Source organism: Prionailurus bengalensis, chromosome B1 (assembly GCF_016509475.1).
Source record: "Prionailurus bengalensis isolate Pbe53 chromosome B1, Fcat_Pben_1.1_paternal_pri, whole genome shotgun sequence".
NCBI classification, from domain to species: domain Eukaryota; kingdom Metazoa; phylum Chordata; class Mammalia; order Carnivora; family Felidae; genus Prionailurus; species Prionailurus bengalensis.
In genome coordinates this window covers 166,171,684-166,188,382 of record NC_057344.1, presented here as the reverse complement: position 1 = coordinate 166,188,382, position 16,699 = coordinate 166,171,684, and the positions used below count along the sequence as shown (strand labels likewise).

General features: G+C 38.7%; 1 protein-coding gene across 3 annotated transcripts in view; it reads right to left on the bottom strand.

The window, feature by feature from the left end:
- CORIN (corin, serine peptidase) overlaps positions 1-16,699 on the bottom strand; it is a 260,812-nt gene that overhangs the window by 87,967 nt on the left and 156,146 nt on the right. For all 3 annotated transcript variants that reach the window (XM_043572726.1, XM_043572727.1, XM_043572728.1), the window contains exon 6: positions 9,273-9,386. In XM_043572726.1, the coding sequence (XP_043428661.1) occupies positions 9,273-9,386 (114 nt within the window). The remainder of the gene's footprint in view (positions 1-9,272; positions 9,387-16,699) is intronic.

Below are 16,699 nucleotides of genomic sequence, written 5' to 3'. Positions count from 1 at the left end.
TAAATTTACTAAAAATCAATGGGATACCATAGGGTATGGAAATTGTACCTCAATAAAGTTATAAAAATGTTTTAAATCAATATGTGTTAAGAAGCCTGCATTTAATAGAAATGAGATTTCTTAAAAGTATTTTCTCTTATTTAAAGTGAATTACGTTCAAAATACAGATTCTTTTTTTAAATTTGTTTAAATGTTTATTTATTTTTGAGAGAGAGAGAGAGAGAGAGACACAGACTGTGAGTGGGAGAGGGGCAGAGAGAGAGGGAGACACAGATTTTGAAGCAGGCTCCAGGCTCTGAGCTGTCAGCACAGAGCCCTGCGCCAGGCTCAAACTCACAGACCATGACACCATGACCTGAGCTGAAGTCGGACGCTTAACCCACTGAGCCACCCGGTGCCCCCAAAATACAGATTCTTAAAGCTGGAGAGGGATCATGGAAGACAGGATCTCAGCAGAGTGGATGGGATGAAAGTTTCAGCATGATTCAAGCAGAAGGAATAGCAAGAACAAAGGGGACACGTTTGAGGACAAGTCTACTTGGCTGATGAAGACCAAGAATCTAATTGTCTCCTAAATTCTACCTGATTGCTTCTCCTCAAGCATAAGTCTGCATCTCACACGACTGGCGATGAGTACCTCTTCACTGTAAACATCCCAGACTCTATAATAATTCCTTACCAAAATTCTTGGGCATGGATCAGTTAAACTGTTGACCACTTGTTATACTTGTTACATGAATTATAAGTTTCTATTTCACGAAGCGTTCTTTGAAGAAGCTACTTACATACTTGTAGGGTCATATCGTTTAAAAAATGTAATGTTCCTTAGGGACCATCTATCTGTTCAGTGCCTACATTAAGAGGGTGCATATGTGGACAACACACACACGTGTCTACATACATGCTCCCACTTCTACACACACAGAACTCTGGAAGTGCTTTTTATTTATTTTGCCCAGGCTGAATAAGTTTAATAACAAGGATGACCATCATAAAGGAAAATAATTAAAAAGAGGTCCCAGTTTTCACCTGACAGGACTATTTCCTCCCATTCAGCAGAGGGCGCTAAATCCCCACCCTGCACTCCATGCTGCCTGTAACCACTGCCTACATGCTGAGTCAAGAAAGGTTACAAACTTTGATTCTCCTGCCCACTCTGCAAAGTTAGGGAATTTGTGCATCAAAATATATACATTTCCTTGGGAAATTTGAAAAAAATCTTTCTTATTATTGTTTTGTTTTTGTTTTTGTTTTTAATCTAAATTACTCTTGTAGCAGGTTTTGAATCAGTATGCTAGAATCAGCAATAACCAGGGGCCTCAATTTGACCATCGCGCAAAAGTATTTGCATTCCCCAGAGGAGGGAGTGGGGTGGACAGGGTGACATATTTTAAAGGATATGAGTTAATTTTCTTTTTTTTTAAGCAGTACATTTCACTTTTTTTTTTTTTTTGATGGTAAGACTGGGGAATCAAATACTTCTTTTAGAATCTGATTAACCTTGGAACACGCCAAAAATTTCCAATGATTCATGCATCCCTTCTGTGAGGCCCATTCTAAAAACGTTGAATATTAAAACACCTTGCTGTAGATATTTTTTTAAATTAATGCTGTCATCTATTAAATTGTTTCATAAAAATAAACATTTATTTCATAAATGGAGATGACTCCAGCATTTTTTTTTTAATTCCTCATTATTCACACAGGTGCAGATTGAACTTTCCACTGTTACCACTTCCTTGGTTAGAAGCCATTTTCAGAGGATAGATACAAAATGAGCTGCATTTGGAAAACAACTTGTTACCTCCCTGAAGTCTGCGTGATTAGTAAACACACAGAACCTTAACCAGAGGCGCTGCGCAGCCAGAAATGCATAGCAAACAGCAAAGATCACAGTGCCTCCTTTTATTGGAATAAATGTTTATTTGGACTGAAAAGAGATGCCAGCACCATTTAGGGCCAACAAATCAAAATTTTCAAAAGCTTCTTGCTATGATTTTCTTGCTCAATACAAGCATAACTTTCCATAACCTAAGGTAGATGTTTTTCTAGATACAGATTTTTTTCTTTAATGAGCACCTGATACAAAATGTTACTTCTGCAGTTCTTCCATGTTGCTATTTATTTCCGTTTGGCATCTTACCCTAGTAACTTTCATCCCTCAAAATTATCATTAAATTAAAGGAGAAAACTAAGGAACAGAAAAGTTTTTATCAAGAGCTTCATTCACTTTTCTCAATCTCTACAAGTCTATGAACATAATTGTGTTGCCTCAATTCAAGATTCAAGTATGGATGCCCAATTTCCACCCAGAGGCGCCCTCATTTTGAGACGACCAGAGAGGTTAAATAGTTTGCCTGCAGTTGCCCAGCTCATTACGGTTACCCAGGTTTCTTGACTCCTGGGGTTTCTGACTATTGGTTTTTAGCTCTCAAGGAGGACTTCTCAATAGCAGTACTATTGACAAATTGGGAGTGGGTAATTCCTTGATTGTGGGGACGATCCTGTGCATTGTAGGATGCTGACCAGCATCTCTGGCCTCTACCTACTAAATGCCAGTAGCACCTCCTCCAAACTCCATACTCGTGAGTATGTCTCCAAACATTGCAAAATGTCCCCTCAGAAGGAGGAGGTGGGGGCAAAACTGCCCTCTCTTGAGAATCACTGAACTAGATTTTCCAAACATCACCTGTGTCCAAGGCCTGGTTTCAATCCCATCTTTTCATCAGCTTTCTCCACACTAATCTTACTCCTAATGATCTTGCCCTTGTCATATAGTCATAGAACCTACGGCCCCTGCCTTTTTGTTTGCACCAGTCTTCTTTCCCTTTGTGACATCTCTTCTACTGTATTGCTCTAAAGTACCATATTCAATGATCTCCGTATTCATGTTACTCTTCTGATTAGACTCAAAGACTCCTGAAGAAAGAAACCATGTCTTAACGGTCTTTATACCTCGTGGGTGTCTACAACATGCTTCGCACATGGCAGGAATTCAAGACTATTCAATACTCTTACTGATTTGTATAATCAGATTGCTACTAAACCGAAGCGAATTTTCCAGACATCTGAAGCTTCCTCCTTCAGTGTACAGAGTAATATTTTCCTTTTTATTATTTTGATGGAAACAGTTCTAGTATGTACTTGCATCCCTGCCTTTTAGGAAACAGAATATGGTCAATGTGGTCATTGTTGGTGATTCAGAAACATCATATGGAACACCAGTTTTTCTTTTGTGCTTCTTTTCTAAAATAGTTTCACGTGGTGCTGGTTTTAAAGTTGGGGTGGATGTTTTCATGTTTCTGTATCCTCTTCAATGTACCCCCCTGACCTTTATGAGCTGCCTTCATGGCTTCCGGTGACCATCCTTTACAGCTTGGAGGTGAGAGGTGGTGGGCAGAGGTGGAGGTGAGCTGGCGTGGGGAGCAAAGATGTGGTGAATAAAAACGCAATAACCACAATAGCAACCAGAAGTCCTATCACTCTTGAAAGGGTTATAGCAGGCCAGACAGACAATGGGCTATGTGCTTTCTAGCCAAGGATTCAGCATTCTGCACAATAGTTCTAGAGATAGTTACTGTTAATGTTTCCATCTCACTGATGAGGGCACTGAGGTCCAGAGAGATTGAGTGACTTCCCCAAGTTCACAGAAGCAGGAAATGGCAAAGCAGAGATAGGAACCCAGGCAGCCTGACTCCAGAACGTCCACCACGAGTAATCACTACACGTTGTGATCATTAGTGTAATTAATTTTACTTAGAATAAGTAGTTAACACAGCATAATTAGCGTATAGTATAATTAGTATAGCTTAGAGTATAATTATACTAAAATATAAGTCAACCAATTTTACTCTAAATTCCGAGCAAATGATTTCCAAAGGTATTTGACGGTGATTGTAGGTGGCATAAAGTGTGTGGACTTTGTGGCCGCTATTTTCCTTGTGACAACCGTTTTTCTTGAAGCTTTCTTATTCATTTGCTAAGCACTAGTTATCTACCAGACACTGTTCTAGAGCTGGTTATACAATCAAAAGATTATAGAATGTGAGCAACAAAAGAGACACCAGACACCCTCTAGTCCAGTGGTTTCATATCTGGCTGTATATTAGAGTTACCCTGGAAGTTTTGCAAAGGTCTGCTGGGCTCCTCCTCCAGACCCACTGGATTAGGATCCCTGCAGGTGGGGCTTCTTGCACTGCTAAAGTGCAGCCAGCCTCAGTGACAAAGAAACCCAGGAACAGAGAGGTAGGTAGCCTGCCTAAAGTCACAGAGTTAGACATTTCTTTTTAAAAATTTTTTTTTCAACGTTTATTTATTTTTGGGACAGAGAGAGACAGAGCATGAACGGGGGAGGGGCAGAGAGAGAGGGAGACACAGAATCGGAAACAGGCTCCAGGCTCTGAGCCATCAGCCCAGAGCCTGACGCGGGGCTCGAACTCCCGGACCGCGAGATCGTGACCTGGCTGAAGTCGGACGCTTAACCGACTGCGCCACCCAGGCGCCCCAGAGTTAGAAATTTCTAAAAGAAAACTTTCCTTAATTTTTGAAAATATTTTCACTACCCCACTAAAATTATTCCAGGTGGTTGGCAATCCATTCATTCTACAAATACTTAGGAAGAGACTGAAGGACATGACAAAATTAGTTAGTGGAGAAAGTCCGTAAGCAGTCCCAGATACCTGGCACGCCGATGTAATAGACAATCATCACCCAAAGTATAATGGAGCATCCAAAATAAACATTTTCCTGTCATATAGGTGATCAGAATATAATTGTTCACCAAGTCTGAACTTACACGGACAAGAGCAAGTGAAAGGCAGCACACTTTGGGAAAAACAACAATTAGATTTGGACCCATTCAAGGCTGGATTCAGACACATAGATCAATGGAACAGGATAGACAGCCCAGAAATAAACCCACGCTTATATGGTCAATTACTCCACAACAAAGGAGGCAAGCATTTATAATGGAGAGACAGTCTCTTCAATAAATGGTATTGAGAACACTGGACAGCCACATGCAAAAGAATGAAACAGGACCACTTTCTTACACCATACACAAAAATGAACTCAAAATGGATGAAAGACCTAAATGTGAGACCTGAAACCGCAAAACTCCTAAAAAAAAAATACCCGCAGTTATGCCTTGGACATCAGCCTTAGCAACACATTTATGGATAGGTCTCCCCAGGCAAAAGAAACAAAAGCAAAAATAAACTGTTGGGATGTCACCAAATAAAAAGCTTTTGCACAGTGAAGGAAACCATCAACAAAACAAGAAGGCAACCTATGGAATGGGAGAAGATATTTGCAAATGACATAGCCAATAAAGAGCTAGTATATAAAATATATAAAGAACTCATACAACTCCATACCAAAAACCCCAAATAATCTGAATAAAAATTGGGTAAAGGACCTGAAGAGACATTTTTCCAAAGAAGACATACAGATGGCCAACAGACACATAAGATGCCCACATCACTCATCATCAGGGAAATGCAAATCAAAACCACATTGAGATATCACCTCACACCTGTCAGAATAGCTGGTTCCTAAAAGACAAGAAACAACAAGTGTTAGCGAAGACGTGGAGAAAAAGGAAACCTTGTGCCCTGTTGATGGGAATGTAAATTGGTTCAACTACTGTGGAAAACAGTATGGAGGTTCCTCAAAAAAATTAAAAATAGGAATATCATATGATCCAGTAATTCTACTACTGGGTATTTACTCCCCCCAAAATGAAAACACTAATTCAAAAAGATATGTGCACCCCTATGCTTACTGCAGTATTATTTACAATAGCCAAGATGTGGAGGCAACCTAAGCGTCCATTGATAGATGAATGGATAAAAAAGGATGTGGGGTGTGTGTGTGTGTGTGTGTGTGTGTGTGTGTGTATAATGGAATATTTGGGGCCATAAAAAAGAATGAGATCTTGCCATTTGTGACAACATGGGCAGACCTTGAGGGTATTATGCTAAGTGAAATAAGTCAGAGAAGGACAAATGTCATTATGGTTTCATGTATACATGGAATCTAGAACACAAACCAAAACAGAAACAGACTCATAAATACGAAGTAAAACCTGATGATTGCCAGAGGGGAGGGGACTGGGGGGATGGGTGAAATAAGGGAAGGGGATTAAGAGATACAAACTTCCAGTTATAAAATAAATCAGTCATGGGGATGAAAAGTACAACACAGGAAATGTGGTCAATAATATTGTAAGGTAACACATGGTGACTACACTTGTGATAAGCACTGAGTACCGTACAGAATTGTTGAATTACTATGTTGTACACCTAAAACTAATATGACATTTGTGTATCAACTACACTTCAATAAAAACAAACAAATAGTAGAGAACCAGGTTCAAATTTAGCACTTTGAACAAGTGGCAAATTTGTTCATCACTGTCAACCTCAGCACTGCATCTGGACAAAAAGGGATAATGCCTCCTCTGCTAAAAATGCAATCACATCATGTAAATAAATGCTACCAGCATAGTTGATTAGCATAGAGGAGGAGTCCTCCTCCTCCTATACCTGCCTGCGCCCTGGGAACCGGCATATCTTTCTGCTCATTCATTAGGAATGCCCAGCCAAACCGTCTTCTCCCTTCAGGAGTATGCAGGCTGCATTCACGCTCTGATTTGCATCCATGCCCTATTTCAGACTTAGCACTCCTCCGTCACCACAGGGTGGTGGACAGCGGGAGGGTGGCACCCTCAGTGAATGCACTGAAATGCCACAAGCACTGAAGGTTAAAACTCAGAATCAAATGTCCTCGTGAGTCCGGAAACAACTACACGCAAAAGCTTTCAATGTCTAACTAAGCATTTTCATAGACAAATATTCTGAAGGGATGTATTTTATTTCCTCAACTGACCAAGCCACATGGGTTTTGAAGTATGCTCATGAGGAAAGCCCATATCTTCCTTCATAAACTTTCAGTTCCTAGGACATTGCTATATACCTTATAGAATAGTAATACCTTCCTTGTTCAGTCACTGACTGGAAAATTCGCTCCTTCAAAATCAATTGCAACCAATGCAGCAGAAAGCTCTTACTGTTTTAAGTGCAATGCTCACTGCAGTGGAGGAACAGAATGATGGGCCAGTGTGAGCCCACACCGGGAGTAGAGGCACATGCAGAATTTTAATAATGCCCACATGGGCCGCATTGGGAGATAAGGAAAAGATTCCACCACAATTTCCATAATTTCCATAATTCTATTGAATCATTTTAAATTCCCTACTGTGGGCACTCTATAAAATATTGCCTTCTAATTCTACAGCAGTACTCCCTAATGTAAGTATACATCCTGTGAAAATGTTTTTCATGTAAAATCACGTGCCACAGGTTTTTCTGAACAGGTAATTCCAAAATATAAAACCAAATGTCATAGTGAAAATATTTCCAAAATATGGGTGGCATATCTGAAGTTCCATAGGATGCTAGATATTACACAAAATAAATAAAAGAATGCATGAAAAATAAAGAAATAAAAGTGGGGGTATAAATGAACAAATAATTTTGAGAAAATACGAAGCTAAGCAAAATTAATAAGTATTTATTTATTTACTTATTTATTTAATGTTTATTATTTTTGAGAGAAAGAGAGAGACAGGAGCACAATCTGAGCTGTCAGCACAGAGCCCAACGCAGGGCTCAAAACCACGAACCATGAGATCATGACTTGAGCCAAAGTCGGGCGCTCAACTAACTGAGCCACCCAGGCACCCCAGTAAGTCTTTTTTTTAACTGCATTTCTCAGATCTTGCAATGTGTATGTGTTGCAACTCTCTAAAAAGTAGATTTGGCAGAATGTCTCAAATTTATTTTTTTTTTTTCTCATGCAGTTTTCAAGACTGAGGAACTACGGAACATGAGTTAGGGAAACGCTGACCTGAAATATTATCATAATATACTGCCTTCAACACTTATGATAAATAAGCATCCTAATCCTTCAGAGAAACAAAAGGTGGTCCACCTGGCAAAGAGACCACAAGAACCTCTCAATTAAGGTCAACAGTGATGAGCTCTCATACAGCCTTGGCAACTCCTACAGGGAGTAAAACACAGCTTTTCCCGTGGTAACTTTTGCTGGTCGTATAACCATTAAAAAGCAATTAGAACACTACATATGGTTCTGCTTTGGATGCAAATCCTACAATGTATTATTGAGATGAATTTTTCTTTTTCATCTGTTGCATAAGTGCAAAACAACTTGAAAGTTGGAATGTGTGTGTGTGTGTGTGTGTGTGTGTGTATATGTAGGACGAGAATGTTTATGTCCTCTCAAAATGTGTATGTTAAAGCCTTAACCCCCAAATAACTGTATTTGGAGACAGAACCTGTAAGAAGGTGATAACGCTTAGATGTGGCTATAAAAGTGGGGCCCTAATCTAAGTACCCTTATAAGAGGATGAGGCACCAGAGCCCTCTCTCTCTCTCTCTCTCTCTCTCTCACCCTCTCCCATCTTCTCCCCCTCCCTCTCTGCCTCCAAAGAGGTCACGTGAGCACATAGGAAGCTGGAAGCTGCCTGTAAGCCAAGAGAACTGTCACCAGACACTGAACTTGGTTGGCCTTGATCTTAGACTCTCCAGCCTCCAGAACTGGGAGAGAATAAATTTCTCCTATTGAAACCATGAAGTCTGCAGTATTTTGAACGGCAGCCCAAGCAGACTACTACAATATTAGACAAGCCACCCAGCAATCGAGTCAAAACAAGCAATCAAATCAATAGCCAACAAACTGACGATGTTTATGGCTGAATCTATCAATGCATGGATTCAAAACAGTTAACACCATGGTCTCTCGCCAGGTTTCGAGAAAACCTAAACAAGAGGTTTTGCATCTGCTGGACCTGGAATGTTAAGCATCACAAGGGTGAAAATTTTCCCTATTAAAAACGTCCTTTTCCAAAAAGCTGACCTTTATAGCTCATTAAACTTTAAAAACAAAAACAAAATCCTCCCCCAAACAAAATAAACAAAAAAGCCTTCTTGCAATTTTGAGCACTTGAGGCAACACGACGCCCCAGTCCTTGAGCAGCTCCATTGCGGCCTCCGGCTCCTGCCCTGCTAAGGGCATCAGGCCTTTGAAAGGCGCGCAAACCCCGTACCCGTTGGCTCACTTTAGAAAGGCAAACTAGCAGTGGTCTACGCAAGGGCCGGTGGTCGGCAGGCTCTGACAATGCAATGGCTGTGGTCTGTAGGCGCCTGACTAGGACCCGGCCGCCCGCACAACCCCCAGGGCCCCGCGCCTACTGCAATGCTCCTCATCGCTCCAGTCGTTACAGTCGTTGTGGCCGTTGCACTGCAGCTTCCGGGGCACGCAGTGCCCGCTGGCGCACAGAAAGCTCTCGCCCCCTCCGCACAGCGCTGAAATACAAGGGTGGGAACACAGCGTCAGAAGGGTTTTCCCAGCAAAAGTGGGAGAAATGAAGAACAGAGGGAAAACCTTCCCTTGCTCTCCAACGGATTTGTGTCCACATTCCCTCACCGGGTTTCCTTTGGCCCTCTAGAACATGAATGGTGAAATTGCCTGGGAATAATACAAACAGTGTTTGCCTGAGAAACGCAAAAGAAAACTCAGCACTAGGCTTGCGGGGTGAGAGGTCTCCGTGTTCAGAGCACAAGAGGGTAGGTAGCCTTATCAATTGCACGATTTATGTGGGGAAAATACCAGATGTGAATATTTTTCTTAATAACTGCAAATTATTTAAAAATGAAGTGCTGTTAGTTGAACAAACATTAAAAAAAAAAAAAAAAACCAAGAAACAAACACGCAAACAAACAAAAACCCCCAACCCTCTCCTTCTAAATTGCTGCACCAAGCGTCTGGGTGGCTCAGCCGATTGTCTGACTTCGGCTCAGGTCATGAACTCAACGTTGGTGAGTTGAAGGTCTGTGCTGACAGCTCAGAGCCTGGAGGCTGCTTGGGATTCTGGGTCTCCCTCTCTCAATGCCCCTCTTCCACTCACGCTCCACCTTCCTTTCTCTCTCCCTCTCTCAAAAATAAATAAACATTAAAAAAAATTAAAATGCTACACAATGCTGCACAGTAAAGTTACAGTAAAAAGAGTCCATCGTTGTGTGCTTGAACCAGGCCTAGAGACACCCTGATCTGTAGTGAAATATATTTACTTGCCTTAAAAGGATGTCAGTTGACTATATCAGAGTCTATTTTGGCATAAGGAATGTGAAACACGACCTAATGATTTTTTCATTCTTTTCTTCAGCATAGTTACATTTTAATATTTTTGCTTAGTATTATGGTACTCTTTTTTTTAATCAATATTCAATTGCTTCAAAATTACAGTAGACAAGTGTAAGACAAAAAGCTAGAGAGATTTTTTTTAAGGAAAATCATTAACAAAAGGCAAAATCAGTTCCTTTTCAAAATAAAATGGGTGTTAAAATAGGCTTAAATATTTGGTAATGTGCATCAAATGCCTTTCAAATGTGCATGACCTTTCACCAAGCGCCTTATTTCTTGGACTTCATACAAAGGAAATCATTATAAATAAGTGCAAGTTTTTATTTTTAAGGCTATTTGTACAATCATGATTTATAATGAGGAAATGATAGAAAAGAACTATGCAATAGTAGGAGGCTGGTTAAATAAATTTTGTTACCTTCATAATAAGAAATACTGTTAGAGCCATTGAAAAGTATACTGCAGAAAATACTTGATGTCTTAGGACAAAGTTCAAGATAATTTAAGTGGAAAAACACTGGTACGGAAAAAAAGCATAATATAATTTGGCCTAGAAAGAAGTAAATCAATGGTTACTGTGATTATCCCTAGTATTGGGATTAAAAGCAATTTTTATTTTCTTCATTTTATTTTCCTCTGTATTTTACAAATGTTCTTATAATGATGGTGTCTGTTTTTATTCAAGTATAATTGACACATAACGTTATATTAGTTTCAGGTGCACGGCATAATAATTCAATGTTTGTATACACAGCCAAATGATCACTTCAGTCATTCTAGTTACCATCCATCACCAGTGAAAGTTACAGATTTTTTTTCTTGTGATGGGAACTTTTAAGATTTACTCTCTTGGCAACTTACAAATATGCACCATAATGTTATTGACTACTGTATATTTCATCCCCATGACTTATTTATTTTGTAACTAAGTTTGTACCTCTTGACCCCCATTTGCTCCCATTTCATTCACACCCAACCTCCCTCCCCTCTAGAAACCATCATTCTGTTTCTGTATCTCCATGTTTTGTTTTGTCTTCTTTGTTCCTTTGTTTTGTTTTTTAGATTCCACACATAATTGAGATCATATGGTATTTGTCTTTCTCTGTCCAACTTATTTCAGTTGGCATAATACCTCCAAGGTCCACCCATCTTGTTACAAATGGCAAAATGTCATTCTTTTTTCCTTTGGCTGAGTAGTATTCCTTTGTGTATGTGTATATCACACTTTCTTTATCCTTTCATCTATCAATAGAAACTTAGGCTGTTTACATATCTTGGTTTGTGTAAATAATGCTCAATGAATATAGGGATGCATATATCTTTTCAATTTAATGTTTTCCTTTTCTTCAGATAAATATCCAGAAGTGGAATTACTACATCAGTGTGGTAGCTCTATTTTAATTTTTTGAGGAACCTCCATATTATTTTCCATAGTGGCTGCACCGATTTACATTTGCACCAACAGTGCATGAAGGTTCTCTTTTCTCCATATCCTTGTCAGCATTTGCTATTCCTTGTCTTTTTGATAATAACCATTCAAACAGCTGGGAAGCAATATCTCATAGTGCTTTTGATTTGCATTTCCTTGATGATCAGTGGTGTTGAGCATCTTTTCATGTGCTTGTTGGCCAACTGTATGTCTTCTTTGGAAAAAATGTCTGTTCAGATCCTCTGCCCAATTTTTAAATCAGGTTGTGTTTTGTTGTTGTTTTGCTATAGAGTTGTATGAGTTCTTCATATATTTTGGATATTGATCCCTTATCAGTTACATCATTTGCAAATATCTTCTCCCATTAGTAGCTTGCCTTTCATTTTGTTGATGGTTTCCTTTGCTGTGCAGAAGGTTTTTAGTTCCAAGTAGTCCCAATTGTTTATTTTTGCTTTTGTTTTTGGAATTTGATTCAAATATTCATCACTAAGACCGATGTCAAGGAGCTTGCCACCTATGTTTTCTCCTATAAATTTTATGGTTTCAGGTCTCACATTCAAGTCTTTAATCCATTTTGAGTTTATTTTTGTGTATGGTGTAAGAGAGTAGTCCAGTTTCATTCTTGAGCATATGGCTGTCCAGTTTTCCCAACACCATTTTTTAAAGAGTGTGTCCTTTCCCCGTTGTATATTCTTGTCTCCTTTGCTGTAAATTAATTGACCATATACGCACGGGTTTATTTCTGGACTCTCTATTCCTTTCCATGGATCCATGTGTCTGTTTTTATGCCTACACCGTACTGTTTTGATTACTATAGCTTTATAATATAGTTTGAAACCAGGGAGCATTATACCTCCAGTTTCATTCTCTTTCTTCAAGATTGCTTTTGCTATTCAGGATCTTTTGTGGTTTATACGAATTTTAGGATTGTTTTATTTCTGTGAAAAATGTCATGGATTTTTGCATCTATGTTCATTAGAGATATTGGCCTATTGCTTTCCTTTGGTTTCTTCTCTTTTTCTTTTCTTTTCTTTTTCTTTTTCTTTTTCTTTTTCTTTTTCTTTTTCTTTTTCTTTTTCTTTTTCTTTTCTTCCTTTCTTATGATGTCCTAGTCTGGTTTTGGTTTCAGGGTAATGCTGGCCTTGTAAAATGAGCTTTGAAGTGTCCTTTCTTCTTCAATTTTTTGGAAGAGTCTGAAAAGGATATATATAAAATCTTCAAATGTGGGGTAGAATTCACCAGTGAAGCCATCTGATCCTGGACTTCTGTTTGTTCTTGGTAGGTTTTTGAGTACTGATTAATCTCCTTACCAGTAATTGGTCTATTCAGCCTTTTTATTTCTTCATTATTCAATCTTGAAAGATTATATGTTTCTAGGAATTTATCCATTTCTTCTAGGTTATCCAATTTTCTGGCACAGAATTGTTCATAGTTTCTCAAGATGTTTTATATTTCTGTGGTATCAGTTGTAACTTCTCTTCTTCCATTTCTTATTTTATTTATTTGAGCCCTCTCTCTTTTTTTCTTGGTGAGCGTAAAGATTTTTCAATGTTGCTTATCTTCTCAAAGATCAAGTTCTTGGTTACAAGCTCAAATTACTTAGTTACTATTATCTTTTCAGTCTCTATTTCATTTACTTCTGCGTTGATCTTTGTTATTTCCTTACTTCTACTAACTTTGAGCTTTGCTTCTTTGTCTTTTTCTAGTTCTTTAGGTATAAGGTTAGATTGCTATTTGGGATTTTTCTTGTTGCTTGTGGTAGGCCCACATTGCTATGAACCTCCCTCTTAGAAACTACTTTTATTACATCTCAAAGATTTGTATTTCCATTTTTATTGTCTCAAGGTATTTTTTGATTTCTCCTTTGATCTTGTCATTGACTCATTATATATTTATGTATATATTTATGTGGAGTTATTTAACCTCCACATATTTGTGACCTTTCCAGTTTTCTTCTTTGATTCCTAGTTTCATACTGTTGTGGTCAGAAAAGATGCTTGATATGATTTCAGTCTTCTATAATTTATGAAGACCTGTTTTGGGGCCTAACATATAATCTATCCTGGAGAATGTTCCATGTGCATTTGAGAAGAATGTGTATTTTTTTGCTTTTGGATAAAATGTGCTGTAAATATCTATTAAGTCCATCTGGTCTAATATATCATTTAAGACCAATGTTTTTTTATTGATTTTTTTGTCTAGATAATCTATCCATTGATGTAAATGGGGTATTAAAGGCCTCTACTATTTTGTATTCCTGTCAATTTTTCCCTTTAGGTCTGTTAATATTTGCTTTATATATTTAGGTACTCCTATGTTACATGCATAATATTTACAAAAATTATTATCCTCTCATTGGATCGACCCCTTTATCATTATATAATGCCCTTCTTTGCCTTTTATTACAGTGTTTGTTTTAAAGTCTATTTTGTTGCGTATAAACATAGCTACCCCAGCTTTCTTTCAGGTTCTGTTTGCATGGAACATCTTTTTCCATATCTTCACCTGCAGTCTTTGAGTGCCATTACATCTGAAGTGAGTCTCTTGTAGGTACAAAAAAATGGATTTTATTATAATTTTTTTTAATCCAGCCACTCCATGTTTTTTGGTGGGAGAATTTAGTCAATTTACATTTATTTTTTTTTTAATCTTCAGTGATACTTTATTTTTTTTAACTATAAATGATATATTTGGGGGTATTTTTAGTTATTTATAAATGTTAGCATGCCAGTAAAGAAAAGTTAGAGTAGTAGCAAAACTAAAAGGCAACCGACAGAATGGGAGAAGATATTTGCAAATGACATATCAGATAAAGGGTTAGTATCCAAAATCTAAGAACTTTGTTTGATAAAAGAACTTATCAAACTCAACACCCAAAAAACAAATAATCCCGTGAAGAAATGGGCAAAAGACATGAATAGACACTTCTCCAGAGAAGACCTCCAGATGGCCAACCGACACATGAAAAAATGCTCAACATCACTCATCATCAGGGAAATACAAATCAAAACCACCATGAGATACCACCTTACACCTGTCAGAATGGCTCACATTAACAACTCAGGCAACAACAGATGTTGGCAAGGACGCGGAGAAAGAGGATCTCTTTTGCACTGTTGGTGGGAATGCAAGCTGGTGCAGCCACTCTGGAAAACAGTATGGAGGTTCCTCAAAAAACTAAAAATAGAACTACCCTACAACCCAGCAATTGCACTACTAGGCAGCTATCCATGGAATACAGATGTGCTGTTTCGAAGGGACACATGCACCCCCATGTTTATAGCAGCACTATCAACAATAGCCAAAGTATGGAAAGGACCTAAATGTCCATCGATGGATGAATGGATAAAGAAGATGTGGTATACACACACACACACACACACACACACACACACACAATGGAGTATTACTCAGCAATCAAAAAGAATGAAATCTTGCCATTTGCAACTACGTGAATGGAACTGGAGGGTATTATGCTAAGTGAAATTAGTCAAAGAAAGACAAATATCATATGACTTCACTCATATGAAGACTTTAAGAGACAAAGCAGATGAACATAAAGGAAGGGAAACAAAAATAATATAAAAACAGGGAGGGGGACAAAACAGAAGAGACTCATAAACCGGAGAACAAACTGAGGGGTACTGGAATGGTTGTGAGAGGGGGGATGGGCTAAATGGGTAAGGGACATTAAGGAATCTACTCCTGAAATCATTGTTGCACTATATGCTGGCTAATTTGGATTGTAAATTAAAAAAATAAAAAACAAAAAGTTACAGTAGTAATGTCATTCTTTAAAAAAAAACTATTTGGCAATAAGTTTGACCAATCATAAAGAAATTATATGATCAATTAACCCCTTCTGGAACTCTATCCAAAGGAATCCACAACCTTCAACTTGATTAACTGTTAAAGGTAAAATCATGCTATACCTTAAGTGTGCCATACATTTAAAATGGTTTGATAATGACTGGCCCCAGGCTATTTCTTAAGCATCATCTCTGACCATACCTTCCCTGCCTCCTGCTTTCTGCCCTGACAATAATGAATTGGTTACTTGGGTTTTTTCAATGCATTGTGCTGTTTGTTTACACTTACTGTGTTTGTTCAAGCTGTACCTTATGACTGAATTCTACCCACTTCCCCCAGAAAACCTTCCTTGTAGGCCCTCTGCATATTTTTGGCACAATCACAATAACTCTTAAGTATTATCCAATTAAGTTGAAGTATTAAACTCTTAAGTATTATCCAATTTCTGTCCCTATTCTCCCCACATAAAACACAAACAATAACTGAAGCAAATACCACTGAGATAGTATCTCAAAGCTGTCTGCTGTCTCATTCTCTCACTTGGACATTGTTGACGGTCTCTCATCAAAGCTCTCTACTTGGCTTCTGACACTGCTGATCTTCTCCCACCTCCTCTCTTGGCTCCTCCTCCAATTCTCTAACTGGATGCATTTCTTAAGGCTCAGTCCAATTGGTTATTTCTGTAGTGAATTAATATTACAGGTGAATCACCAAGAATAATTTGTAAGCTAGGATCCCAAATCCTCCAGGAGGTAAGATTGGCAGGAAAGGGGTCCTACAAAAGAAATGTAAAATTCGTCTAATCTTTATTTATTTTTGAGAGAGAGAGAGAGAGAGAGAGAGCGTGAACAGGGGAGGAACAGAGAAAGAAGGAGACACAGAATCCAAAGCAGGCTCCAGGCTCTGAGCTGTCAGCACAGAGCCTGACGTGGGGCTCGAACCCACGAGCTGAGAGATCATGACCTGAGCCGAAGTTGAACGCTTAACCGACCGAGCCACCCAGGAGCCCCATGTTAGACAGTATTTTTAAAAGATTTTCTTTTCTCATTATCAAAGTAACATGCTCAGCATAAATTAGAAATATACATGTATAGGAGCATTCAAAAGAAAAACCTTCCATCATACCACCCAGAGAAAATCCCAGTTAAAATGGATTACTTTTGGGGCACCTGGGTGGCGCAGTCGGTTAAGCGTCCGACTTCAGCCAGGTCACGATCTCGCGGTCCGGGAGTTCGA